The sequence below is a fragment of the Salminus brasiliensis genome, chromosome 11 (assembly GCF_030463535.1).
Source record: "Salminus brasiliensis chromosome 11, fSalBra1.hap2, whole genome shotgun sequence".
Taxonomy (NCBI): Eukaryota; Metazoa; Chordata; class Actinopteri; order Characiformes; family Bryconidae; genus Salminus; species Salminus brasiliensis.
Genome location: NC_132888.1, coordinates 2,144,171 through 2,171,073, shown reverse-complemented (window position 1 = coordinate 2,171,073; position 26,903 = coordinate 2,144,171). Strand labels below are relative to the sequence as shown.

The 26,903-nt window shown below is 45.8% G+C and overlaps 2 protein-coding genes across 8 annotated transcripts in view; both read right to left on the bottom strand.

Moving 5' to 3' along the window:
* Positions 1-688: 688 nt before the first annotated feature.
* Positions 689-18,877, bottom strand: espnlb (espin like b). Its single transcript, XM_072691348.1, has 10 exons — positions 18,537-18,877; positions 16,492-16,682; positions 14,923-15,109; positions 13,630-13,812; positions 12,805-12,930; positions 7,119-7,247; positions 6,774-6,909; positions 5,990-6,108; positions 5,076-5,249; positions 689-3,599 (listed from the first exon to the last, which is right to left on the bottom strand). The coding sequence occupies exons 1-10, from the start codon at positions 18,828-18,830 to the stop codon at positions 2,130-2,132; spliced, it is 3,009 nt and encodes a 1,002-aa protein (XP_072547449.1). The 5' UTR covers positions 18,831-18,877; the 3' UTR covers positions 689-2,129.
* Positions 18,878-22,684: 3,807 nt separating this feature from the next.
* kif1ab (kinesin family member 1Ab) overlaps positions 22,685-26,903 on the bottom strand; it is a 58,190-nt gene continuing 53,971 nt past the window's right edge. For all 7 annotated transcript variants that reach the window (XM_072691339.1, XM_072691345.1, XM_072691342.1 and 4 more), the window contains one exon: positions 22,685-25,783. In XM_072691339.1, coding sequence (XP_072547440.1) covers positions 25,741-25,783 — 43 coding nt within the window. In that variant the 3' untranslated portion in view covers positions 22,685-25,740. The remainder of the gene's footprint in view (positions 25,784-26,903) is intronic.

Sequence of the window (26,903 nt, the reverse complement as noted above, 5' to 3'; positions counted from 1 at the left end):
GACAGTCATACTGGTCAACCAGTACAGGTCCTGACAGTACACAAGCCTGGCAAGGGTGGTCAGGTTGGTCCTGCTGCTAGACCAGCTGAACCATTAAATTCAAATGAAAACATATCCTATGCTGGTCAATGGATAAGCAGGTCAGCCATTTTGGTCCTGACAGTCATACTGTTTATGTTGGTCAACCAGTTTGGTCATGATTGTCATGCTGGTCCTGTATAGAGTGCTTGGTCAGACGGTCATACTGGTCAACCTGACAGTGCACAAGACTGGCAAGGTTGGTCAGGTTGGTCCTGCTGGTAGACCAGCTTAACCAGCTTGAGCTTGAGATATTCTGGTCCCAAACACCCCATTGTTGGAATGCCATTGACCATTCTGTGCAGCCAATGGCGGTCCGGGAAACCGAGGCTTTTCTGTGTTCATGAGACGGGACAATAAACCATTCTTCAGTGACCACAAATACAAAATACACCAAATTATTCAAATATTGTATTTCAGACAAACTGGAAGTTTATTCGAGAGAAAACAGCATATCAAAATGACGTACCTGTGGATTCATGAAGTGTGCTTCTATTTTGGCTGAATTTACATCTGTTTCATTATTCATAAGTTGTATCAACCCCCCCCCCCCCACACACACACACACACACACCCACACCACCCCCACACACACACACACCCACCACATTTTACTAGACTGTCCCTCACTGACCTGCTAGATTTATACTCTACTGGAATATCCAGATCAAGACCAGATTCTGCTGGTGGCTGGTTTCAGATGGTCTAAGCTGGTCTTTGATGGTCAGTGAGGTTGAAAAGCTGCTCATCCAGGTGGTCATCCTACTCTGGTAAGAAAAACAGCTTAGCTCTTGACCGGAAGAGGGTGTGTTTTCATTTGAGTGTGATGGACAGGCTGGTTTATCAGCATGACCAGCTTAACCAAGCGGGACATCAAGCTGGTCATATTGGTTGACCAGTTTGGCCACACTGGTTATACTGGTGGACAGGCACAGTCAGGTGGTTGCTAGTCAACCAGTTTGGTCCTGACTGTCATGGTGGTCAATCAGCTTGGTCATGATGGTCATACTGGTCAAGCATGTAAACAAATTTGGTCATACTGGTGAACCAGTTTAGTCCTGACGGTCATGCGGGTCAACCAGTTTGGTCATGATGGTCAACCAGCTTGGTCATGATTGTCATGCTGGTCCAGTATAGGGTGCTTGGTCAGACTGGTCAACCAGTTTGGTCCTGACGGTCATACTAGTCGACCAGTTTGGTCATGATAGTCTTACTGCAGGCCATGCGGGTCAACCACCTTGATCATGCAGGTCAATCAGCTTGGTCATACTATTCAACCATCTTGGTCCTGATAGTAATACTGGTCATGCTGGTCAATCAGCTTGGTCATGATTGTTATACTGGTCAAGATTGTAAACAAGCCTGGTCAGACTGGTGAATCAGTTTGGTCCTGATGGTCATGCGGGTCAACCAATTTAGTCCTAATGGTCATGCCGGTCAACATGCTTGGTCAAACTAGTCAATCAGTTTAGTCCTGATGGTCATACTGGTCAACCAGTTTGATCCTGACAGTCATACTAGTCGACCAGTTTGGTCATGATGGTCAACCACCTTGGTCATGATTGTCATGCTGGTCCAGTATAGGGTGCTTGGTCATCCTGGTCAACCAGTACAGGTCCTGACAGTGCACAAGCCTGGCAAGGGTGGTCAGGTTGGTCCTGCTGCTAGACCAGCTGAACCATTAAACTCAAATGAAAAGATATCCTATGCTGGTCAATGGATAAGCAGGTCAACCATCTTGGTCCTGATAGTAATACTGGTTATGCTGATCAACCAGTTTGGTCATGATTGTCATGCTGGTCCTGTATAGAGTGCTTGGTCAGACAAGCCTGGCAAGGTTGGTCAGGTTGGTCCTGCTAGTGGACCAGCTTAACCAGCTTGAGCTGGTGTAGCAAGAAAGAATGGTAGAAGAACGGAGCAGCATTCAGTGACTAAGAGACATTCTTACTAACCTTCAGAGTCTCAGTAAAAACACACAGATCATCTGCAGCTCAAATCCGGTCCACTAGGACCTGCTATTCCCACAACAGAGCAACCACACGCAAACAGCACTAGCGTTCAAAGTCAAACAGCTCAGCTTCCTTCTCCTTCCAGAAGGCAAAACTACGGTCGATGTACTTACAGATCTCATCATTGTTGAAACACAAGAAGTCCGTGTTCCCACCTGCCTTGTGGACCATGCCGTTTTGCGCCGTGTTCCCATCCGCCTTAACCCCAGCGGCCGTCTGAGGCTTCAAGGATGCAGGGACCCTTTTCGTCCCGAAGAACTGGGCCTTGACGTCTTCAAACCCGTCCTTCCAGTCCCGCTCTCCAGCTTCGATGTCTCTCAGCACGGCTCGATGAAACTCCCTCACTGTTTCCCAGGGGAACGCTCCAATATGGTCGAAGACCTCAAAGCAGAGCAGGTGCCTCATCTTCCTCTCTTCAGCAGGCAGGTCCTGCTCCAGGATGTGGAAATAGCCCAGCATGAAGAGGTCGAGAGTCAGGCTGTCGTATGACACGGGGGCACCGTCCACTCGTGGCAAGAAGTGCTCCGGGGAGTAGGTGATCCGTTTTCTCCGGAGGCTCCGAATCTGGCGAGAGGGAACTCCCAAGGTGATGGCCCTCCAGTTATGAATCATCTTGCCGATAGCCATCCTTTGTTTATAGAGGTGATACAATGAGCCGTTCCTCGTCGGGGAAACTGGAGATGTCGTGGTGTGGTTCTTGAGGTAGTTCTCCGCGGATCTCTGCGTGTCGATGTCTTGCCTCAGTCTGGCTCGCATTGAGATAGCGTAGGCTGACTTCTTCCAGTGGCTTAAGAACAGGACAACGATCCGCTCTTTGCGCAAGCTGGTGGTCTCCATCACTTTAGCTGGTTCCTTGAGGACATCGCTGTTGCCGTTGAGGACACCGGCGTCTTGGACGACACTCACCGGGCAGCTGGAATTGTTCGTCTGCTCTTTAGTGCTGGAGGTGGACTTGGATAGGTTGTTTGACAACCCAGAGAACGGGTAAATCTTTCCTATCTGACCTTCGAAATTGGACCTCAGATTTCGCACGGAAACGCCAGACATCTGAATCTCCATCTCCACCTTCTCCCTTCTGCCCCGGACAGAGCTTTGTCTTTCTGGCTGCACAGCGAAGACGGAAGCCAGTTCTTTGTTGGGGATCTTACAGATGCCGTCCTCCGATTCTCCATTTCTCTCGGCAAGGTTGTTCAGAAGCAGGCTCATGCTCTTTACGATGCCTGAAATGCGGCTGCACCACACCGGCAGGGCCAGAGAGTCCACTGTATCTGGCAGCTGGCGAGTATTGACAGTGATATTGACGATCGGAGTCGGGAGGATAACTCGCAGTTCCTCAACCAGACGGGCTAACTCCAGTTCGTAGGCCTGGCACTTCTTCTGAAGTGAAACGGTCTCAATCTGACCCTCCAGGTACACCAAGTCGTCCTCTGTTAGCAGCTCACCGAAGGGGCCCAAAATAGCATCGTGGATCTTTGAGTATCTCCAGCCGTCCATACATTTGTCGCCGTTATCCTGGCAGGAATGAAAGAATCACAATACTGAAGTACTGAAGAACTGGATCCACAGCTACATTTAAAAAATGTGAAATAACAAAAATCTAAAGGTCAGGGGGGGTATTCAAAAGTTTGGACACCCTTAGTAATGCAAAGGCTTGTATTTAAGCTGGGAATAATGTATTTTAATGATGCCTAGAGGACAAATTTGGGATGTCCTTATCCAAACCAGTGGCGACTCAAGACCTTGAGTTCGAGGCCTTCTGTCAGTTCCTCGCTTTAGGAGAATCAACGTTGAAGGAAGAGCTTTCTTCTATAAGGCTCCCCAACTCCGGAATAAACTTCCCAGTGGTGTTCGGGACCTCAAGCTTTCTGAGAATCCATCAGTGCACTGTACTGTTCTCCTTGCTGATGGAGCTTGTATGTATACTGGCCATACGTCAGTCTGTTCATACTCCTAAACATCAGAACACCTCCCCTATGTGCTGAGCTGCCCCCTGCTGTCTGCCTGCTGCTGAAACAAGTCCATTGATTGGATCCTATCACGCTATATTACCCCATGTGCTATATCATCACCTCCTGACCCCTTGTGTTTTTCCCTCTATTCTGATTTCTCTCTCTCTCTTTCTCATGTACTGAGATTTCCGGATCCAGGAACTGGAACTGTTCCATCCTGGTTCCACCTGACCTGGATCTCCACAACGCTCCTGCCCGCTGTCCTGCTCTGGGGCCTCGCATTGACTCATGCTCACCTCACTGCAGGACTCTGCTTCTGACTGTTTACCTGCAGGACTTTATCATCTCACTCACACTTTTTCTTAATTCAGTTTAGTTTTATTGTTGTTTTTATTCCTGTTTTGATTTTTATTCTGATACGGTTTCAAAGGGAAGGAAGGGTTCCTCTTTTGGGTCTTGGTTCCTCTCAAGGTTTCTTCCTCTAGACCTGAGGGAGTTTTTCCTTGCCACTGTTGCCACTAACTTGCTCAAAAGAGGCCTGGATCTTTGTGAAGCTGCTTTATGACAACATTTGTTATTAAAAGTCTAAATTAATAAAAATGTAATTATATTGAATAGAACACAGTGGTAAAAAACGAAAGAAAGAATCGCAATTGGATCGAGTGTTGGCTATCCTTTGTTTTTACCACTGTGTTCCAGCCAGCAATATGCCTGTATCAGCCTTGAGTCTCCACTGGTTTGGATAAGGACATCCCTAATTTCCAAAATTAGGCCTAGGCCCTGTATCTTCCACAGTAGAGATGGGCCCCTCTCATCCTCTAAACCACTAAGCTACATTATGACATGCATAAGATTGCAGTGGTTGACAGTATCCCAGTCCATGAGATAGGGGACAGTGTGTGACAGTGTCTACAGTGTGTATAGTGTGTGTGTGTGTGTGTGTGTATGTTTGTGTTTTGAGTGGAATTTGCTGTAGCTAACACTGGGAAAACTCAGCATTACGTTGGATAGGTGGCGGTTTGGAGATGGCAGTGTTTACCTTTTGCTGTTGGCCTTCATTGTCCTGTAGTCGTGCCTGAAGCTTACGCACCATCACCTGCCTCTTCCACTCAGCGATAGGCTTCCCGTGCTCGTCGTGGGTAGGAACCAGAGAATCGATGTCTGCGGGATTCGCTTCCTCCATTGGGATTACAACCAGTTCGTTTCCTCCTTTCTGTAAAAGCAAGTCCAGACATTAGCCATGCTAATTAATGAAATACACTATATTGACAAAAGTATTGGGACACCTGCTCATTCACTGTTTTTTCTGAAATCAAGGGGATTAAAAGAGCTGATCCTGCTTCTGTTGGAGTAACTGTCTCTACTGTCCAGAGAAGAAGACTTTCTGCTGGATTTTGTAAGAGGAGCATTGCTGTGAGGGTTTGATTGCATTCAGCGACAAAAGCATTAGTGAGGTCAGGATGTTGGATGATTAATCACCACCCCACCTCATCATCTCCAACTCCCAAACTCAAATCCCATTCCCAAAAGTACTGGATGGAGCACCACCACCATCATTCCAGAGAACACACTTCTTTCACTGCTCCACAGCTCCTTAATGCTGGGGGGCTTTATACCCCTCTAGCCCACGCCTGGCATTATAAGGCAGCATGGAGCCAATAGGGTCATGATGTTTATCTGCTCCAGAGAGTCCTATTCTATTGGCCACTGGTGTTAGTACTTCTCCACAGGGACTAGACCAGCTGTGTGTCTACTACAAGGGGTGTCCACAAACATTTGGACATATAGTCAAGCATCAGAATAGGATGACATGAATCAAGAGTACTAGATTAATTGCTGGGTTCATTGAGAGAACCCTGGCCTGTAAACCCAACCCCATCATTTATTGACATGCAGGTCAACAGCCGTCAATCAAGAGATCCTACAGTTGTTAGAGATAATAAAGGAGTTTACGGTGTGTCCAGTGAAGACCGCAGTCATTCCCGCATGTCTCCAAGACCTCATGGACTGTATCTGAGACATCAGTGCATCGTTCTCCTCAAGCTGCTTCACAGCGTTAAGTGAAGACACGACTGTAAAAGCAAACACATGTAAGCTGAGTTCAGTTCACTGTTAACTTGCAAAACCAGGGTTTTCTCCTCAGATTCTGTTCATTTCAATACACTATTTTGACAAAAGTATTGGGACATCTGCTCATTCATAGTTTCTTCTGAAATCAAGGCTAAAAAGAGCCGGTCCTGCTTTTGTTGGAGTGACTGTCTCTACTGTCCAGAGAAGAAGGCTTTCTACTAGATTTTGGAGGAGGAGCATTGCTGTGAGGATTTGGTTGCATTCAGCGACAAGGGAGTTAGTGAGGTCAGGATGTTGGATGATGATGATCAACACCCCAACTCATCATCCTCAAACTGATCCCAAAAGTACTGAATTAAGCTCTACCACCATCATTCCAGAGAACACAGCTCTTCCACTGCTCCACAGCTCCTTAATGCTGGGGGGGCTTTATACCCCTCTACTAGCCCATGCCTGGCGTTAGGCAGCATGGTGTCAATAGGGTCATGATGTTGATCTGCTCCAGAGAGCTGTTATTAAGTGAAAAGGGCCACATTTAGACAGGGGTCAAAAGAACTACAGGGATAATAAAAAGGTTAAAGATTATAATAATAATTATTATTATTATTATTATTATTATTATTATTATTAATATAATGACTCATTGTAGTACACTATAGGTCCTCACCTGCAGAGGCTACTTGCACATGTTGGATGGAGCCGGCTCCAGCTCTGGCAGATGGTGTGAAGGAACTGTGTGCAGAAGACAGGTCAGGACATGTCTGGGAGATGCGAGGCTGAGGAGGCACCTCCTTCACCGGCTGCTGAGACCACACCAGAAACACAGGGATTCGGAATATGCCTGATCTTTTACAGCATGTCCATCTGCTTCATTTCCCTGGTGGACTTTCTAATGTCTTTTATGTCTATAACTTTATTTATTTATATAAATATCAATTTCTCACAGCATTGGATTCCACAAGATGAATCTCCCCTTCCACCACATCCTTATGGCCATAAGCTCATTCATTACCTTGCTAATCTCCATCACAGCAGCAGGGCTTTGGTCACTGGACTGGTCAGTAATGTCCAGGAAAGGGGTCCTTTCCTCTTCTATGAGAATCACCTCTGGGGGAAGGTTAGTGCCCACTGTCTCCTGAGGCTAAGAAACAACATAGGGAATTAGTTAGGGAGTTAGATAACACACATCAGCATGACACTGTAGAAGACCCTGCCCAGTGTACATTTACACTATAGGGACAAAAGTATTGGGACACTCTCTCAGTCATTGTTTCGTCAGTTTGTTTCCTCATTTCGGTAAAAACAAAGCTAGGTTGTGAGTCCAGGATTTAATAAGCCATGCTTATTAATAATCTACAATATAGGGACAAAAGTATTTGGATGCCTGCTCATTCATAGTTTCTTCTGAAATCAAGGGGATTAAAAGAGCTGATCCTGCTTTTGTTGGAGTAACTGTCTCTACTGTCCAGAGAAGAAGAAGGCTCCACTACCATCATTCCAGAGAGCACAGTTCTTCCACTGCTCCACAGCTCCTCAATACCCCTCTACTAGCCCACGCCTGGCATTAGGCAGCATGGTGGTCATGATGTTGACTCTCCTGCAGATAGTCCTATTCTATTGGCAGCACTTCTTTCTCTACAGGGACTAGACCAGCTGTGTGTGTGCATTTGCACATCTGTGTCAGCAATGGTACAACTTAAAGTAGCTGAATGCATTCATGCATAGAAGGGGTGTCCGCAAACATTTGGACATGGTTAAAGATATGATATAGAACTGGGTGCAGGATCTGAACCTTCAGTCTTCATGTACAGTACACCTCCACCTATTCCGCTACACCAAGGCCGCCTATAGAGCCCCGCCCCTGTATCGGACAGGTCAGGTTGCCTGTACGTGATGGAGGGCCTTAAACTCCACACAGCGCGTGCGGTCGAAGGCTGTATTTACACTTATTTAAAGTGACTCAGTGGTGTAGTGTTCTGGCCCATGTGGGGGATCAAATCCCAGTCTGACAGAGGGAGGGCAATGCCTGCTACACTACAGCAATCATCCACAGATACACACTCTCTAACACACACATAATCAGCCAGACCCAGAACACAGTCTACCGTCTTCATCAGACAATATTAATAAATAATATCGAATATTAAATAAATACTTTTGATATTTTTATACTACGTTATACAAAATTATAGCAATTTTTAATAATACTGTAGTGATGATCTTCTCAGTATCATCATGTATCTCAGTCCTGCATATACATTGAACTGGCAATGCTATCCTATATGGACACTGGCCACCTGCAGCAGGCAGATCAGCCACAACATTAAAACCACCTGATATTGCATTGTGCAGTAGCTCCTGTGTGGGATCAGACCCGACACTCTAGCCTTTGCCTCCCATATGCATCACTGAGCCCTGGGAGCCCATGACCCTGTCACCAGTTCACCAGTTATTCTTCCTTGGAGCACTTTTGGCAGGTACTGACCACTGCATACTGAGAACACCCCACCTCAAGACCTGCTGCCTGATGTTCTGGTGGAGATGTTCTGACCCAGACGTTTATCTAGAACCTTACAGTCTGGTTCTTGTCAGTGTCTCAGATTCTTACGTTTGTCCATTTTTTTCCATTTCGCTTCATCACCTTCAAGAACTGACCGTTCACTTGCTGCCTAATATGTAGATCCACCCCTTGACAGATGGAGCCACTAGAACTCAGTGTTGTTTATTTCACCTGGTTTTAATGTTATGGTCATTAAAAATCTAAAGTTTTTAAAAGTTTTAATGATTTTACTGTCATTTACTAAAACAAATGAAACTGAAGGCATATTTATTGGCTGTTTTTTAAGTTCTTGGCATAATTTGACAATCTAATAATAATTTTCACATTGTATTCGAATGTCATGAGGAATGGACCAATAGAAATGTGCTGAACTTTCCATTTTGGAGAGGTATTTGCATATCAGTGATGATACATTTAATTAAATAAGAAAAGAAAATCCAGTATACACACGCGCTATACATGCTATATCCACAAGCAGTACTGTGCCAGTACCGCCAAGGTCACTAGTATATAGAGTATAGTGTCACTGTCCTGCAGCAGGTTGTATAGAAATGCAGTGGATGCAGCCCCCAGTGACCACTGCTGCATTAGACAGGTTCTCCCTTCTAGTACAAGTACAAGTAAGAAACACTTAAAAGAACCAGAACCCATAAAACCTCTGATTTGTCCCATTACTTGACGACAAATACGAGAAAAAACAGCCGTCCCGTGTGGCGGTCACTCTCAATAATAACAGTAATCCATCAGAACGCTACTATAGGAGAGAGCCATACCAACACTGCTCAAGTGTCAATCATGAAATCAACGCTACAACAGTTTGAAGTTTGGGGAAGGAGATCAGAAAGGACTTACAGTGGGCAGCAGGTCCAGCCTGGGTGGAGATCCTGACCAGTGAAGGAGCAGCTCAGCTTACTCTCACCTGACAGTCAATCTATGGCCCAATGCCTGAGCGTGCCCACCGTATGAACAATGCTCTGAGACGGGAGGTCTTCTACAGAGGTGATGCTGAATAATTCAACGGTGGGGTTCAGTGTCCGGTCCAGTCATGTGGACGCACTGTATGTACAGAACAGGCCTGAAAGGCAGGCGCGGAGGGGGGTCGGAGTGCTGGAGATTACGTAACTAACAGCAACTCAATGTAAATAGCCAGGACTGATCAGTGCATTAGGGTCAGGTTTATCCAATGTCCAGTAATGTGAACAGATAATGACATAAAATTGATCAATTATGAATATATACATGCATATTGTATATTAAAACTAATCAATCATCTATAATGTATCTCATTAACAGCCTCAATGAGAGCCTGCTATACCGCTCCCTGCTGGCTGTACTGTAACCATGCAGCACCTGTACACAGGTAAAATAACCTTAAAACCCAGACAGCAGTGGATGTAAGTAGCCATAACATTAAAACTACCTCCCTCCCCATATTATGTGGGCCCTCTCATCCCACCAAACCAGCTCTAACCCATAATGCATAGACTCCACAAGAATACCTGCGGCATCTGGACACCTTTAGATGCTACAGCAGATACTGTAAGTTCTGTAAGTTGTGAGGTGAGGCCTACATGAGCATCAATGAGCCTTGGGAGCCCATGACCGGTTCACCGGTTGTCCATCCTTGGAGCACTTTTGGTAGGCACTGCATGCTGAGATACGGAGATGACCTGACCCAGTCATCTGGAACATCACAGTTCTGCAGGTGCCACTGTAACCAGATAATCAATGTTTACTTCACCTGGTTTTAATGTTTTGGCTAATTAGTGTAAAGGTTGTAGATATGAATCTAGGGGCCCAATGATTTCACACATCCACTCAGTTATGATATTTCTAACAGATTATTATCTAGAAGGGCTTTGCATGGTCGTTTACATTGGAGGCCCTGCCAATGAGAACACAAGGCCGAATCCCTACATTAGCAGGAAGTCACAACACAGCTGCCTGCCAGCCCCCTGATGGATTGCTTTGGCAAGAGAGACTGCAAAACACACAGGCGTGGAAACACACTCTCTGACAAACCCTCTGGTTTAGGGCAGCGACACCTGAGAAGGCAGAGCTCGGATGTCTCTGCTCTACAGCTTTGGAGCTGAGGCAGTGAGGGTGGGGGTGATAGCTGATAGCGCCTGACTGAGAAATTCGTTCCACAGTTTACCCCCCAACACTGGTCCCTGTCAGGTATGAAGGGTACTAATGTTACAGCATCAGTAGAACCTTGTTTTTTTACATAATTTGAAGATACCAGAATCATTTACACAGTTAAGCACATAGGCCTAGGGTCCCCTTGCCCATCGGGCTGTGGAGCAGTGGACCTGCTGTCTCTGGAATTGGGAAGAGTTGGAGTAGCAATTGTGCCCCTCCCATGGGGCTGAATGCAATCAAATCCTCCACACAACAACGTTCGAACATCTAGCAAGTTCAGCCCAAGAGCAGACCACAAGAAGTCACAAAACAGACATCACAGGACCTTCAGGTAACAACGCCACAGTTGATGTCAGGATGAAGTACAGGATGAAATGTCATGGGTGTCATGGTTTGGGGCTGCTTTGCTGTAGAGGGGCCTGGAGAGCTCTCCAACACAGAATCCACTAGGAAGTCTTCACTGTATCAGAGGGGCTTGAGGACAATGTGAGACAATGGGAGTTGAAGCACAGATGGACCATGCAACATGACAATGACCCAAAACGCCCCAGTAAATCCTTCAAGGAACGTCTCAAAAGAAGGGCATGGAGGGTTCTGCAAAGGTCAAGTCCTCCGTATTTTACCCATCTGTGTGTGGTAGTGAACACACACACACACACATGAACTAGGACACACCCAGAGCATTGGGGCACCGGGCTGTGGGTGTGATACCCAGGCTCGGCAAACTGCCACTCTTGCCACCCCTTAAGTAAGACCCTTCATGCTCCTGTGTGCTGCAGCAATGGCTGCCCACCGCTTTTGTCACTGTGTGACCTTGATCACTGATGAATATGGCTGTTTTGAAGACCAGGACAAGGTCATCATATTATCTTTACATTTTACAGAACATGACATAAAATTAACCCCAGTTGAAAAAAAGTTAATTAAATTTTAATCAGATCAATATGTTTAAAAGCTCAACGTTGCAGTTTGGAGTACATAACATGCCACATTACACCAGTGGGTGGTAGTATAGAGTCACTGCAGGCAGAAATGAGGTAAGTGGGACCAAAGAGCTTCATACAGGTTTGTGCTGTCTTGCATTTATCTACAACAATGAGATACTCTCAATGTCCACTTTATTAGAAACACCTAACTTTCCAAACTCAAGCTCCAGAGCCGGCCCAGGGTATACAGGAATTATACCGCTGCTTAGGGCCCCAGCGTCACCAGGGGGCCCTCAAAAGCACCAAGATATCAAGATAAAAATACAAATATTTATTGGTGAATGGTACAAATACTTTGTTACCTTACTTCTACTTCTCACATTTTCCCCCAATTATCTGAACTTTCTCCTCCTTCCATTTTAAAAACAGCCTCAGTCTCCTATTTCATTTCCCTTAGTTTTCATTCCGGCTCGTCATCAATAAAAACCCTCTCCAGATAAATCCTGTGAGTGCACTATAGACCCCTGTGGCGCGGCCTAAGCTTTCAGTCTTTGTTTTCCTTCCATTACTTTTACTTTTCTACTTGAAGTTGTTCTGAAACCAGTACTTTTACACTTTTACTGGAGTAAAAAGCTTCAGTCGATACTTCAGCTTCTATAGAAGTCTTTTAAACCCTCGTATCTCCACTCACTTCTACCTGAGGAATGAGTGTCAATACTTTTCACACCTTTCTATTATAATTTATGGAATGATGAGGCATCTGGTGCTGAGGTATCGTATATAAAGGCTTTGCAGCAGCAGATCCTTTAAGTCCTGTAAGTTGGATGAGGTGGGTGGGACCTCCATGAGCATCAGTGAGCCTTGACTCTGCCCATGACTCCGTTGTCTTTCCTTGGAGCACATTAGGTAGGTACTGACCACTGCATACTGGACCTGCCTGATGTTTTGGTGGAGATGTCCTGACCCTGTTTCCAACACATCACCTGCATATCCACTCTGCACAGGTGCCATTGGGACCAGATCATCAATAGCGGACTAGATTTGTGGCAGAAGACAATTCCGTAACCCACCTGAGTGGAGCGCAGGAGTGCGGCACAGTCTCCATGGCCATTGTACTCCGCCAGGTCGACTGCACTGAAGCCGTCCACATCCTTCTCCAGTGGGCTGACATGGCTTCCCAACAAGACTCGGCAGCACTGAGGGAGGATCAGTTACAATCACAATCGAGGTGCAAAACATGGGGGTGTGCTGTGTGCGCTCAGCTAGCTGAAGACATCGTAGCCAGTCGACTGGATTAGCTTTATGCTTGAGCTTGAGCTTAATATAAAGAGTCAGGACTGTGATGTAACAGTGTAGGGGTTTTGCAATTGGCCTGTTTTACCGCTCTGGTTCATGGGAAATCTATTTCATTTACCAAACTCTCATTGTTATGAAACCAGGCCAAGATTATTCATTGTTTATTCTAGGGCACCTTTAAGTTCAATGAATTATGAGCTAGCAAAATTTCACCATGAGTGGGCCCTGGGTGGTCCAACGGGCTGTCACTGTGATTGTGGATTGTGGACTGTGGTTGCCTGGTGATGTCGCATCAGCAGCAGTTCGAGAGAGAGGTGTGGCTGGCTGTGCACGTGTCAGAGGGGGTGTGTATTGGTCTCACCCTCACTAGTGATGGGGTGGGAATACATACAGGTTGGCTGTACCCATTAGTCCTATTTACTCTGAATCCACAAATGTGACTGGAGAACATATTTGCATAGTAAACATAAAAATATCTATATAAAAGAATTATTCATAATTATAACTATTAATAATAATAGTTCATTTGAATCCCCACCTTCAAATCAATTGGTCAAATTTCACACATGCATGTTTTACACCTCCACTGAGTGCATCACCTCCAGTTCTCCATTCTCTGCAGCGTCATGCAGAGGTGTCCCACCCCAGCTGTCCCGCAGAACTCTGGCCCCCATCAGCAGCAGGCGCTCCAGGATGCGGTGGTGACCCTCACTGGCAGCAAAGTGCAGAGCAGTGGCCCCATTCTGATCCTGACAGGACACGTCTACATCTGTGAAGGAAGCCTGAGGAGCAGAGGCGTAGGTACCGATCAGCCAAAACATTAAAACCACCTGCCTAATATTGTGTAGGCCTCCCTTGTGCCTCCTTGTGCCTTCATCACCTTCAAGAACTGACCATCCACCTGCTGCCTAATAGAGCCACCCTTTAACAGGAGCCACTGAAACCATATCATCAATGATATTGACTTTTGACTTTTTAATGTTATGGCTGATTAGTGTGTTTGATGAGTGTTTCTGATAAAAGGTCAATGAGTGTACAAGGCAAGTGTAATTAATAAACTTTACAACACTTTATTTTATCCCCCTGATCCGATCCGAGTCTCTTAATGCTGAGTATCAGACGATATTGATCCAATCCAATCTGGTCTCTGTGTGTATAAATAATAATCCAGCTCCACAGTTTAGATCAGACGAGCTGCTGATTAATGGCTTCAGTAAAATCTTTTATTTTCAGGATCAGATTCTATAATCAGACTTCTGGGTTGATCACTTCCTGTGTGTGTGTGTGTATGAGTGTGTAGTGGTACACGCTCTGGACTGGTATCTGTGGTTGTTGGTCTACTGGTGTGTAGTAACTGGTTTATAGTGAATGTGCTGTGTGTGTGATTGGGGTTTCTATAGCGTGTGTGTGTGTTAGCATTAGCGTTAGCCTCCTCTCTGTTCTGAACGGGTTCTTCAGTGCTGGTTTATAAACAGAGAAAGGTGAGCAAGCAGTTCTGTGAATGGTCAGCTCTCCACAGTTGTACAGAGTGGCCATCTGAGCTACTGTTGCCTTTCTGTCAGCTCCAACTAGTCTGACCATTCATTCTGAGAACGTCCACACTGCTGCTACAGCAGCCGGCTGGGGATAATGTCCTTTAGTGGCGTCTTGAGGACAATAGATGGCGCTCTGAAGGCCGTGGTAAAAACAAAGACTAGGAACTGGATTGGGATTAAAATAGCCAGTACCCGATCCATTAAAATATACCTGGATCTCTCCCTATCGGGGCATCCCACAGAGGAATTTCCATCCCGTGCAGAATAAACACACACACACACACACACACACACACACACACACACACACCTTTCACAGTGCAGTCAAATATATAGTGAAAAATGTGAGAGACTCACCAGCCAGACCACCAGGCTGTAGTGCCCCATGTGCGCTGCAGCGTGCAGGGGGCTCATGCCATCTTGGGCTCTGAGGTGTACATCTGCACCACAGTCCTTCACCAGGTACTCCACCACATGCAGGTGACCCTCCTGACAGGCATGGTAAAGGGGAGTGGCCCCGGTGGCCATTTGACGGTCCACACACCTGAAAGGTTTGTACTGTACATAGGATTTGTGTGCTTTGGTTGATCTGGGGCAGAGTGTTCATTTGTAACAGTATTAGCTGCAGTGCCTCCCACAGGCCTGGGGACGACACTGCGGAGGTCATTTGAATATCTGGACCAGAGCATTTGTTCAAATAAGTTTCAAATAATGTTCACATCAAATATCAGAATGGAGACAAACGAGAGATCTGGGATTTTCAGCACAACAGTCTCAACAGAAAAAGCATCCAGTGAGGGGGTCAACAGAGTGGTCAGACTGGTTAGAGCTGACAGAAAGGCTACAGTAGCTCAGATGATCACTCTGTACAACTGTGGAGAGCAGAAAAGCAGCTCAGACTGAACACCACCACCACCTCTAACCTTGAGGAGAATACAGAGCTCCACCAGCAGAAGAACCACTGCAGGTTCCACCTCTTTCAGCCAGGAACAGAAAGCTGAGGCTGCAGTGGCTCACCAGCTCAACACTGGACAGCTGAAGACTGGAGGAGAAGCGTAGCCTGGCCTGATGAGTCTGGATTGTTTGAGGAGCACAGATGGTAGAGTCAGAACTTGGAGCCAACAGCATGAATCCATGAGCCCAACCTGCCTTAGACGATCATAGGTACTAGACATGGGAGTGATGAGGGGTGGAGCCTGGTCCAGTATATAAGCACAGGTGCTGACATGTGGCAGGTAGGAAGCAGTTCATGTATTATTAAGCTCTGAGCCAAGAGGATCCGTTTAACATATGTCTGACCCCCCCTGGCCTGGCATCACTAACGCACCGCTCCAGAGTGCCTTCAACGTGACTCTCAGCGACTGCCTTTGTGTGCTACCCAGGGCATGGACAATACACACTCTCTCACACACACTCTCATGCACTTGCACACACCATTACACCACCACCTCCACCAGCCTGGGCTGCTCACACAAAGCAGGTTGGGTCCATTGGTACCAAGTTCTGACTCTACCATCTGTGCTCCTCAAACAATCCAGACTCATCAGGCCAGGCGACGCTTCTCCTCCAGTCTTCAGGTGTCCAGTGTTGAGCTGGTGAGCCACTGCAGCCTCAGCTTTCTGTTCTTGGATGAAAGAAGTGGAACCTGCCGTGGTTCTTCTGCTGGTGGAGCTCTGTATCCTCCTCAAGGTTGGAGGTGGTGGTGGTGTTTAGTCTGAGCTGCTTTTCTGCTCTCCACAGTTGTACAGAGAGGTCATCTGAGCTACTGTAGCCTTTCTGTCAGCTCCAACTAGTCTGACCATTCTGTTGACCATTCATTAATTGTGCTGAAAATCCCAGATCCTGTCCTGATGTTGGTTGTGAACATTACCTGAGGCTGCTGAATACTTGCATGCATGTGCAGGTGTCCAGGTGTGGTCGTCTCACCTTGGGGAGTGTGACACAAGCAGTTTGAGACAGGTGAGATGTCCACTGGCAGCAGCGTAGTGGACCGGAAGTGCTCCGCAGTCCGTTTCTGCCTCGGTGCTGCCCCCTGCAGACAGCAGCCACTGCACCGCCTCAGCATGGCCGAACCTCGTGGCCAGGTGCAGGGCTGTGGCTCCTTCCCCATCCTGATCCTGAACAGGTGCATTATGGCACATGCATCAGTGGATAACGGCGGCGTAGAAGCTCCTTATTTATGACACTAATGTGTAAAAGTAAACAATGGGGTGATGCCACCCCTTTTTATAATTCGGTGGAGCCAAAGTTCAAAACCAGTGAACCATTAACAGCATCACCGTCAATGGGTCATACATTTTGGACATAATGCATATTTCTGAGACCAGGACAGTGTGTTTCATTGGTGAAATTACATTTTGAAGTGTATAAAGTCATTTTTGACTATGTTTTTAATTTTACCCTCCAAATAATGTCAGGTGGTGCGACCGACTATTTGTAAAAATGTGTTTTTGTGGTTGTGTTTTGTATTTACAGTTTAATATTACTGTTTCTAGTGGTCAGATGAATGCCTTAAAGACTGGAAATGTATGAAAACATAATACTAAGGTTTTATAGAATAAAGCCATAAATGTTGTGTATTGATTAAATAATTTTGAATGATACACAAAAATATCAATATCATATCATTCACCACTACAAATTGAACATGAGATTTCACAATTCTTAAATAATCCTTATAAACCAAGCAAAAAGCTTGCTGGTCCTACCCACTCATGAACATGCAAGCAGCCTTTGTACAGTATAATGTTTTGCAGTGTTTTCTAGACTAATTCTGCTTCTTCAAGAACTGTAATTTATAAAAATGTCAAAATTTATTATAAAAATGAAGAAAATAAGCTGGTAGACCAGTAGAGGTTCTCAGTCCAGGAGCATCACAGTCCTGCATAAACACTCAGGAAGGAGCTTACTGAAGGTTCACTCCAGCCAAAGAGTTGCTTACCTCCTGCAGTGCTGCTGCAATCATCTCCAGGCAAGTTAAAGTCAAGGTAAACCACCACTGCAAAGATGTCTTAAAGGTGGGAGGAGCTTTTTTGGAAGAAGAAAGGCTGGTGCTAGGAATCTGAATGGAGTCTGTGTGTGTTTATTAGGTTCTACACCAAGGGTGGAGAACTCCAGTGCTGTAGGCCACATGCCTGCACAGTTTGGTGATTTTCCTGCTTAATAAAGGAGATCCAAAGAGTTTCTTAAGTGAGGCCACAGCAGAACCGCTTTTAGCTTGGTTTTTAGTTTGTGAGTCTGAAGGTTTGTGGTTCTTCATGGATCCAAAAGTGGTTCTGCAATGTCTTCGCTCATTTTTGGTGGTACATTTCTTTTTTCTTAGCTGGTATGTCAGAGCAGGGGGATCAGAACAGTGTGTAGGACATCGGCCCTCAGTTCCCCACCCCTGCTCTACACCACCAGGATCTTGCTACCTGAACAGTTTGGGAGCTCTGTAGGATCTCGTTATCACCATGAAGTTGAAGTTTCAGGCTGGATGTCCCATTTACAGCAAACTATGCAGGGCAGGAGGACTCCAGAACCAAGACCTTGCTACTTGCTATGGTTGCAGAATGACACTATATGCCCAAATGTTTGTGGACACTCCTTGTAATTAATGCATTTAGCTACTTTAACTTGCACCTGTGGAGAAATACTGCCAATAGAATAGGTCTCTCTGGATAAACCACCATGCTTATTGCCAGGCGTGGGCTAAAGGGGTATAAACCCCCCCAGCAGTGGAAGAGCTGTAATCTCTGGAATGATGGTGGTGCTCCATCCAATACCTTTGGGATGACATCCTGACCTCACTAACGCTCTTGTTGCTAAATGCAATCAAATCCTCACAGCAAGGCTCCACCAAAATCTAGTAGAAAGACAGTTACTCCAACAAAAGCAGGAGAAACTTTTTTTAATGCCCCTGATTTCAGAAGAAACAGTGAATGAGCAGGCGTCCCAATACTTCTGTCCATATTGCACACATCTCACCTCACCTCAATCCCACAGTCTCCATGTCCCAGAAGCCACCGCATCTCCTGAGTGTGTCCAGTTGCTGCAGCATCGTGTGCTGCCGTGGCTCCATTCATGGCACGACAGTGGCCCTGGAGACCGGCCTCCGTCAAAAGGAAGCGCAGGCAGTCGAGCTGGCCACAGCGGGCTGCGTGGTGGACGGGCGTGGCCCCCTGAGGGTCAGTGATGGCTGAGCTGAGGTGGCCAGACTGGTGCAGGACCCTCAGAGCTTCAAGATCACCCTCACGGGCAGCCTGGATCACCCTGTGGAGAACCATACTGCCCTGCCCTGCACTGTGCTGCTCTGCTCTACTGGGACTGAACTGACAGGGGTCCTGTCCTGTCTCTCTGGACCTCACCACACCCCCATCCCTTTCTCTAAAAATGACACCTGAGCTGCAGCCAGAATGCCTGACTGAGGGACAGATGGTCAGCTGAACTGAGTGAGGGAAGCGAGGGACAGGTTGAGATGCTATAGTTAAAGGGACAGGTTGGTGAAAAGTCACATTATGTTTGGGTGTAGACAAGTACTGCCAATAGAATAGGACCCTCTGAAACATAAACAGGAACCTATTGGCACCAGGCATGGGCTAAAGGGGTATAAAACCCCCTAGCATTTAGCTGTGGAGCAGTGGAAGAGCTGTGTTCTCTAGAGAGTTGGAGAGTTGGGGATGATGAAGTTGGGGTGGTGATCAATCATCCAAACATCTTGTCTCTGAATGCAATCAAATCCTCACAGCAATGCCTTAATTCTCCAAAATCTAGTAGAAAGTATTATTCTTCTCTGGACAGTGGAGACAGTTACTTCAACAGAAGCAGGATCAGCTCTTTTTAACACTCTTGATTTCAGAAGACACAATGAATGAGCAGGTGTCCAAATACTTTTGTCCATTTAGTGAATTTAAGTACAGGTAAATAGCAGCACTAGCATTCGTCTTAAAGCTGTACTTTTATTGGTTTAATGGAATTAATAATCCCATATATCTGTAATGACTGGTAATTAACCAGTAACACACCAGTAAAACCAGTGCTGATAATATAATAGCTGAGTACCGAACTACATATTAAGTAAAAGTGGACCAAAATCATAAGTGCATAGACATGTTAACCCCGGCTCCGGACCATTCTACACCCTCTCCACCCCACCCCTATAAAGTGACACCTGAGCTGCACCCACAAGTCCCAAAGGAGGGACAGCTTGTGGGCTGACAGTCAGACCTGAGCAGCAGGTTGACTAAAGGTTTAGCTGATAGGAACACACTGGTCACTCCATCTACAGAAGCCTTGGTGTCATCATGGATGATCAGTTATCGCTCTCAAGTAATGCTGCAAACGTAACTCGGTCCTGCAGATTTCTCCTGTACAACATCCGGAGAATTCCACCCTTCCTCTCTAGAGAGTCGCCCAGGAACTCAGTCAGTCTCTCGTCACTTCCAGACTTGGCTACTGCAGCTCTCTTCTGGCTGGTCTTCCTCTGCACGCCATCAGACCCCTGCAGCTGTCTTCAACGCTGCCCAGGTCATCAGATTCAGACCCCTGACTCTGGTCTACAAAGCCAAGACTGGACCAGCCAGCCCCTCCGTACTTGATGACGACGGTCAAAAGCTGATCTGCACCAAGAGCCCTTCCAGCTTCAAGTACGGCTCGGCTCGACCCGCCATCCATTAAGATCCACGGAAGACGAGCGTCCAGACTTTTTACTGTCCTGCACTGAAGTGGTGGAACGAACTTCCCCTGAGTGTCCAAACAGCAGAGTCCAACACTCGCTGTCCTCAAACCCAGACTGAAGACCCTCCTCTTCTGAGAGCACTTGGGTGTAGAGTAGAGTATTATGGTCTCCATATTGACTTGTGTTTAGTAGAGTCTAAGATTAGAGGATCTGAATTTTAGTCTATTCTAACTAGCTGAGGTTCTTCTTCAGTAAACAGTGAAGCTCTTTTGTAACTCGCTCTGGAGAAGAGCGTCTGCTAAAGAATACAGATGCCAGGATCATCATCTCCGGCCCCATGCCTATGCGTTCAGCCGACTCCACGCTCCACTGCTGGCTTCTGGATTGGTGAGAACTTCATAGCTGGCACACCGATAATAGATTAATCAGCTCCTGCTGTTGGCTGCTGCTGCCACTGTTGAGCAAATGCAGATATGCGCCACTTGGGTGGTGGATAAAGGCCCGAGTGCTTCAGCGTATTACACAATATCTGTCTCCCTATTAAATCATGAAGCATCTAGGGCTGAGGTGGCGGTATGGGGGGGTTGGCTCAAATGAATCTGCTTAGGGCCCCATTAAAGCTTGGGCCGGCCCTGTTTCCGCACTGCAGACAGATGCTTTAAAGCTCGAGAATACTCCAGCGTCAGCTCGCCACCCAGCCAGCTCTCAGTTGCAGGACTGCTGGCATCTCTACTGTCCAAAACATGGCTGCTGTAGACAGATGGAAAAAAATAGAGGTGTGATTTCTCACCCAGGTTTTCATCTTTTATGAATATTCATAATTCAGTTTAGTTTCACTGTTGTTTTTCATTCTTAATATCCAGTGAAGGACGGGTTCCCCATTTGAGCCTTGGTTCATTTTAAGGTTTTTTCCTCTCCACCTGAGGGAGTCTTTCCTGCCACTGGCTCACTCAGAAGGGGCTCGAACCTGGATCTCTGTAAAGCTGCTTTTTTATTTTTATTTTTTTTTATTTGTGCACAGATACAGGATCACAGTTCCACAAACAAATGAACAATGTACGACAAGACAGGACAACAGATAGGGTGTGTCATTGTAATTGTAATTGTAAAGTATTGAGCAATAAAAGATCAAATATATATATATATAAATAAATAAACAAATAATTGAGTTGAAGTGGAGGGATCAGCTCTGGATAAATGGCAAGACTGGGGACCAGACGTTGTTGTAGTTATTGATATGATCTTTCATGGTAAATGTACTGGTAAATTTATTATTTATTCATTATTTATTCACTTTGTTCGGTCTTTCCTGTTGAGTAAAATGATTTTTGCCACTTTTGTAGAAACAAGGATGAATGTATGCAGATGTTTTGGGGTTGGTAGAGAGGAAAAGTCACAAAGCTTTAAGCTACAGTGTGTGGGAGAGTGGGATGCTGAAGCTGAGGATCTTGGATAGCTCTCCCATGACCATGGCGACCAAAACTGTCTGGGGGGGCACAGTTCCAGAATCCATGATAGTGGTCATCTATTGTGCTGGACAGTGTGTACAGGTGTTGGTGTCTGAGAGGCCCATCAGGTGCTTTATGGGGAGTGATGTATGTGTCCTGTATGTATGTGTATGTTGTGTTGGATCAGAGTGAATGTGTTGCTACATATCATTTGCCAGTTATGAAGGTCTGAAGTCCGTTTGTCTGTGAAGCTGCTTTGTGAAAACATTCGTTGTGAAAAGTGCAATAGATACAATTTTAATAAATAATAAATAAATACATTTTAAATTTGATTGGAATTAGATTTTTTTTAGTGAAATACTAAATCTACATCTCATTCCCAACATTAAAGGAGGATACTGGACAAGTGGTTAGACAATTTTTTAACTTTGGGTTTTTAGCCATTCACCCCCATTCACTAAGAACCTGCTCATGGGCACCCACCGGCACTTCTGCAGTCATTTGCTGACACAACAGGATAAACAGCTAGTGGCCAGGCTCTCTTGTGTCTCACCTGAATCATTTGCTATTTAGCATGGATGAAATTAATCTGCATCCATATTCAACGTTGAGCATAACTGAGCCTTTATCAGTAGTCTGTCAGGGACAGCTAGGTGGCTTGGTTGGTGCCCCTTCCAGTACTTTTGAATAAGATGACTTGAGGAGTTGGTATGGATGATGCGGGGTGGTGATAATCTATCCAACATCCTGACCTCACAGCAGTCCTCACAGTAGAGACAGTTACTCCAATAAAAGCAGGATCAACTTTTTTTAATACCGTTTTTAAGGCGTCCCAATACTTTTGTCCATATTGTGTATTTGGTATGAACATCTGGAGGATATCTGGAGAGTGTGCAAGCACAAATCTGGAGGGCGGTCAGCCAGGCTGCGCTACCCTAGAGCGGCTTCAGGTAATCGTAATCAGACAACACACTCATGACGCATGACGAGACGCACGGAAGGAGGCAGAGGCGGCTTTATGACATTGGTGTCGCACATTTATTTCACGTCCAACAAAGTGTTAAGTGTCCACAGACATTACAGACACTACAGTCTACCCACTCACGGTATAAAGAGGTTACACCTGCGCACCAGACCGTCCACAGTTTGGTTTATATACACAGCAGAGATGCAGAAGCAGTTACAGGAGATGCACCTTAGTCTGCAGGACGTGCCCTGGAGCATCGCTTCACGCTGCAAAATCAGAGTGAGTGAACTCGTGAAGGAAGGAGGTTCAGGTTTAGGATGTTCTGCATCTTAAAGTATTAACATGGTCCACTGAGAGCAGGAAGGAAGATGACGAGAGAGAGAGAGAGAGAGAGAGAGAGGGAGACACCACTTACAGTATTTAAAAACAACCGCCAGATATCCTGCTCGTCTACAATATGTCCTAGGATGCCGATGTTCTGTAATGTGCTGATATACTGCACTCCTGGATCTTTCAGCGGGCCGAGGAGGTTCTGGAGAACGAGGTTCCTCAGCCCAACAAAGTAATACAATATAATCTGCTCTAACTAGTAGTCTTATGTAGATGCTACTGATATACTGCAGGGAGGTAAATGAGCTTCAATGCATTAGCTTTAAACAGTCGAATATCTATATACAGCATGCTGTCACATACAGAGCTTTATCAAATGGACCAAACAGAAAGGAATGGACAGTACTTGATCGCAGCACCGAGAGGCATCGCCAGAAGTCCTTCAAAGTCAACAGAACGAGTCCTCTCATTTCTCATTTGGCTAAAAGAATCTGACGGTTTGCTGATGTGGGCCGTTTTCTCACCGCAGATGTATTGATACCCACGTCAGGCAGCTTCTCAATCTTTAAAACCTGCTTGTGTGAGGGTGGGGAGGTCCGTGCTCTACGGGTTGGCTGGCCCAAGGCACACACCTCCTCCAAACTCCTGCCATCCAAAGCAAGTAGATCTGGCAGCTGTGATGAACGACTGGCTGGTCATTCTCCACCACAACACTACCCTACACACAGGCAGGTTTTGCCTGAATGAGCATCATCAGTGGAAAGGCCAATGGTAGAACATCTCTGAAGTGTAGGCATCGTCCTTATCTCAGCACACAGCAGGCTCTGGTGTGTGGAGTGAGAATAGTCTCCGTCAGAATAGTCTAGAGTATACCGATAAATCAGACAATCAACAGGTTTCCATTCCAAAAGCAACACTGAATTTAGACCTGGGTGAACGATCGATTATGCTAATCACTGCACACGGTGACCCATCAGGAGAGAGGTCGTCTCAGTTATATCCTTCAGTACAGGTGGATATGATCTACAGGGTCAGTGTGAAGGCCAAGCAAGCAGGAAACATGCCATCAGTGATAAACTGCTCTCATTATCTAGTTCAATATCTCAATTTCTGACATTCTAGATCCTACTGATATTATGGTTATTATTAGAATGTGATATAACCCTAAATATTCCATTAATCTGGTGCTGTAATCAATCATCAATCTGTCAGTGAAAATGCTTAGAAGTGTGCATACATGAAATAGAATAGAATAAAATTAAGGGAGGTCAGGTGTAAATTAGCAGCCATGACTCAAAACTGTGCAAATTAACAATTCATTTATGGTTAAGTATTTCGGGTTTGTCGCAGTTAATATTGTAATATTTCCCAATAGTGTAATGATCCTAGAATTGTGAAAATGAAAATGGAATAAATTTCCAATATTGTTATTTATGATATAAGACTCTTTTTTTAAGTTATTATATTATTGACCATGTTACGTGCACAATTAATAAAAAATAATTCCCAGTAATGTAATAATCCTAGAAATGTAACACTGCACTTAACACTTAACTACAGTTGTGTTACACTAATGGTCAGGACCCTGTATTACATTATTAGGCAAGTTATTACATTACTGACTAAGTTAATAAGCAGGATTCTCTGGTCATAATAATAATAATTTCAAAATAAATAGCTAAATAATTTAAGAAATGTAATACAACCGAATAATGTAATAATGTATTATATTATTAAAGGAAATGAGACACTCTGTATTACATTATTAGGTATGTCATTAAATCAGGTTTGTAATGCTTAAAATTGTAATATGTCCTAATAATGTAATTATTCCCAAAATGTAACAATATTGTAATAAATTACTAAATTCCCAATAATGTAAATTAGGTATCAACCTAAACATTTAATAAATAACCAAAACTATTGGTAAGAATGACATTACATGGTCACTTACCTTATTAGGCAAGTTAGTAAATCTGAGTTTAATTGTATTGTTTTTCCAGATGTTATTACATTATTGGGTAATTACTACAATATTAAGCGCTACAAGGCTTTATGAATGATCAAAGCTCAGACTTGAAAGTGCAATGTGAAAAAAGCACGTCCCATAAAACAATAATATTAGTGATAAATAAACATAAGGATTAACGTCAATATAATTTTCATGTTAATAAAAATGCTAAAGATGGTTTAAAGACTTGATTGTTGCCATGATATCAGATCCTTTATCAGGCTGAATATTTAAGCCCTGTCCTGTAAGCGGTCCTACTGTCCAGCTCCACTCAGAGCGTGAAGCAGCTCTGTGCCGTCTCGCTGTGCAGTGGTGTGATCAAAACAACAGGACTCTAGAGAAGCTCAGGGAAAAAGCACTTTGACATCTAACCTGCGGAAGCACACACACGAAACGGAGCACGGCATCGCATTTTACACAGCAGCCAAGCCCTCTACATCTCACAGCCGGGGCTTTTCTGTACGCAGCTGCTTTCCTATCATTATCACTAATAAGCAGTAATTGTATAGAGGGGTTAAATCATGGAGAGTTACAGTACTTATGAACTGAGTTATCACTTTGCTAAAGCGGGTCTGCCATACACACACACACACACTTGCATACACCCATGTGCTCATACATACACCACACACACATGATAGGGAGGGTGCAGAGACAGGCAGGAGGCAGTATTAAGGGTGGCAGGCAGGGGGCGCGCTTCACATGATCTATTTACACCACAGGAGCCTGTCGGTTTTCTGTTTATTCTCAGACCCTTCTTCTCTCACATCCTCATCTGAGCTGTTTTTTTCCTGGAGAGTTTAGATCTGAGAGGAAAGAGAGAGAACAGACAAATTGGTCATCTAGAAAAACAGAAATACAGAAATACTAAATGTTAGAAATCCTCCCCCCCCGGACACATCCCATCCTACACCCCCGGACACATCCTATCCTCTCCCCCCGGACACATCCCATCCTACACCCCCGGACACATCCTATCCCCCCGGATACATCCCATCCTATCCCCCCCAGACACATCCTATCCTCCAGACACATTCTATCCCCCCTCGGACACATCTTATCCCCCCGGACACATCCTATCCCCCCGGACACATCCCATCCTATCCCCCCGGACACATCCCACCCCATCCCCCCGGACACATCCCATCCCCCCAGACACATCCTATCCCGCCAGACACATCCCATCCCCCCGGACACATCCCATCCCCCTGAACACATCCTATCCTCCAGACACATCCCATCCCCCCGGACACATCCCATCCTACACCCCCGGGCACATCCCACCCTATACCCCCTGACACATCCTATCCCCCCGGACACATCCTATCCCCCCGGACACATCCTATCCCACCCGGACACATCCCTTCCTATACCCCCGGACACATCCCATCCTACACCCCCGGACACATCCCACCCTATACCCCCGGACACATCCCATCCTACACCCCCGGACACATCCCACCCTATACCCCCGGACACATCCCATCCCCCCGGACACATCCCATCCCATCCCCCCGGACACATCCCAGCCCATCCCCCCGGACACATCTCAGCCCATCCCCCCGGACACATCCCAGCCCATCCCCCCGGACACATCCTATCCCCCTGAACACATCCTATCCCCCTGAACACATCCCATCCCATCCCCCCAGACACATCCTATCCCCCCAGACACATCCCATCCCCCCAGACACATCCCATCCCCCCCAAACACATCCTATCCCCCCGGACACATCCTATCCTCCAGACACATCCTATCCTCTGGACACATCCTATCCCCTCTGACGTCATCTTACAGAAGGACCATTTAGGACCCAATACGTTAGCCAGCCGATGTAGCTAGTATGCTACTTGTTAGCCAGTCGAGCAGATCCCCGTTTGACTGTATTAGCTATCATGCTACTAGTTAGCCAGTCGAGCTGATCC

Coding starts and splice junctions, on each gene's coding strand:
- espnlb (XM_072691348.1), bottom strand. CDS start 18,830: ATGGTTCTCCACAGGGTGATCCAGGCTGCCCGTGAGGGTGATCTTGAA. Junction 7,248..12,804: donor CACTCCTGCGCTCCACTCAG/GTGGGTTACGGA, acceptor GTTGTTTCTTAG/CCTCAGGAGACAGTGGGCAC. Junction 6,910..7,118: donor CTGTGATGGAGATTAGCAAG/GTAATGAATGAG, acceptor GTGTGGTCTCAG/CAGCCGGTGAAGGAGGTGCC.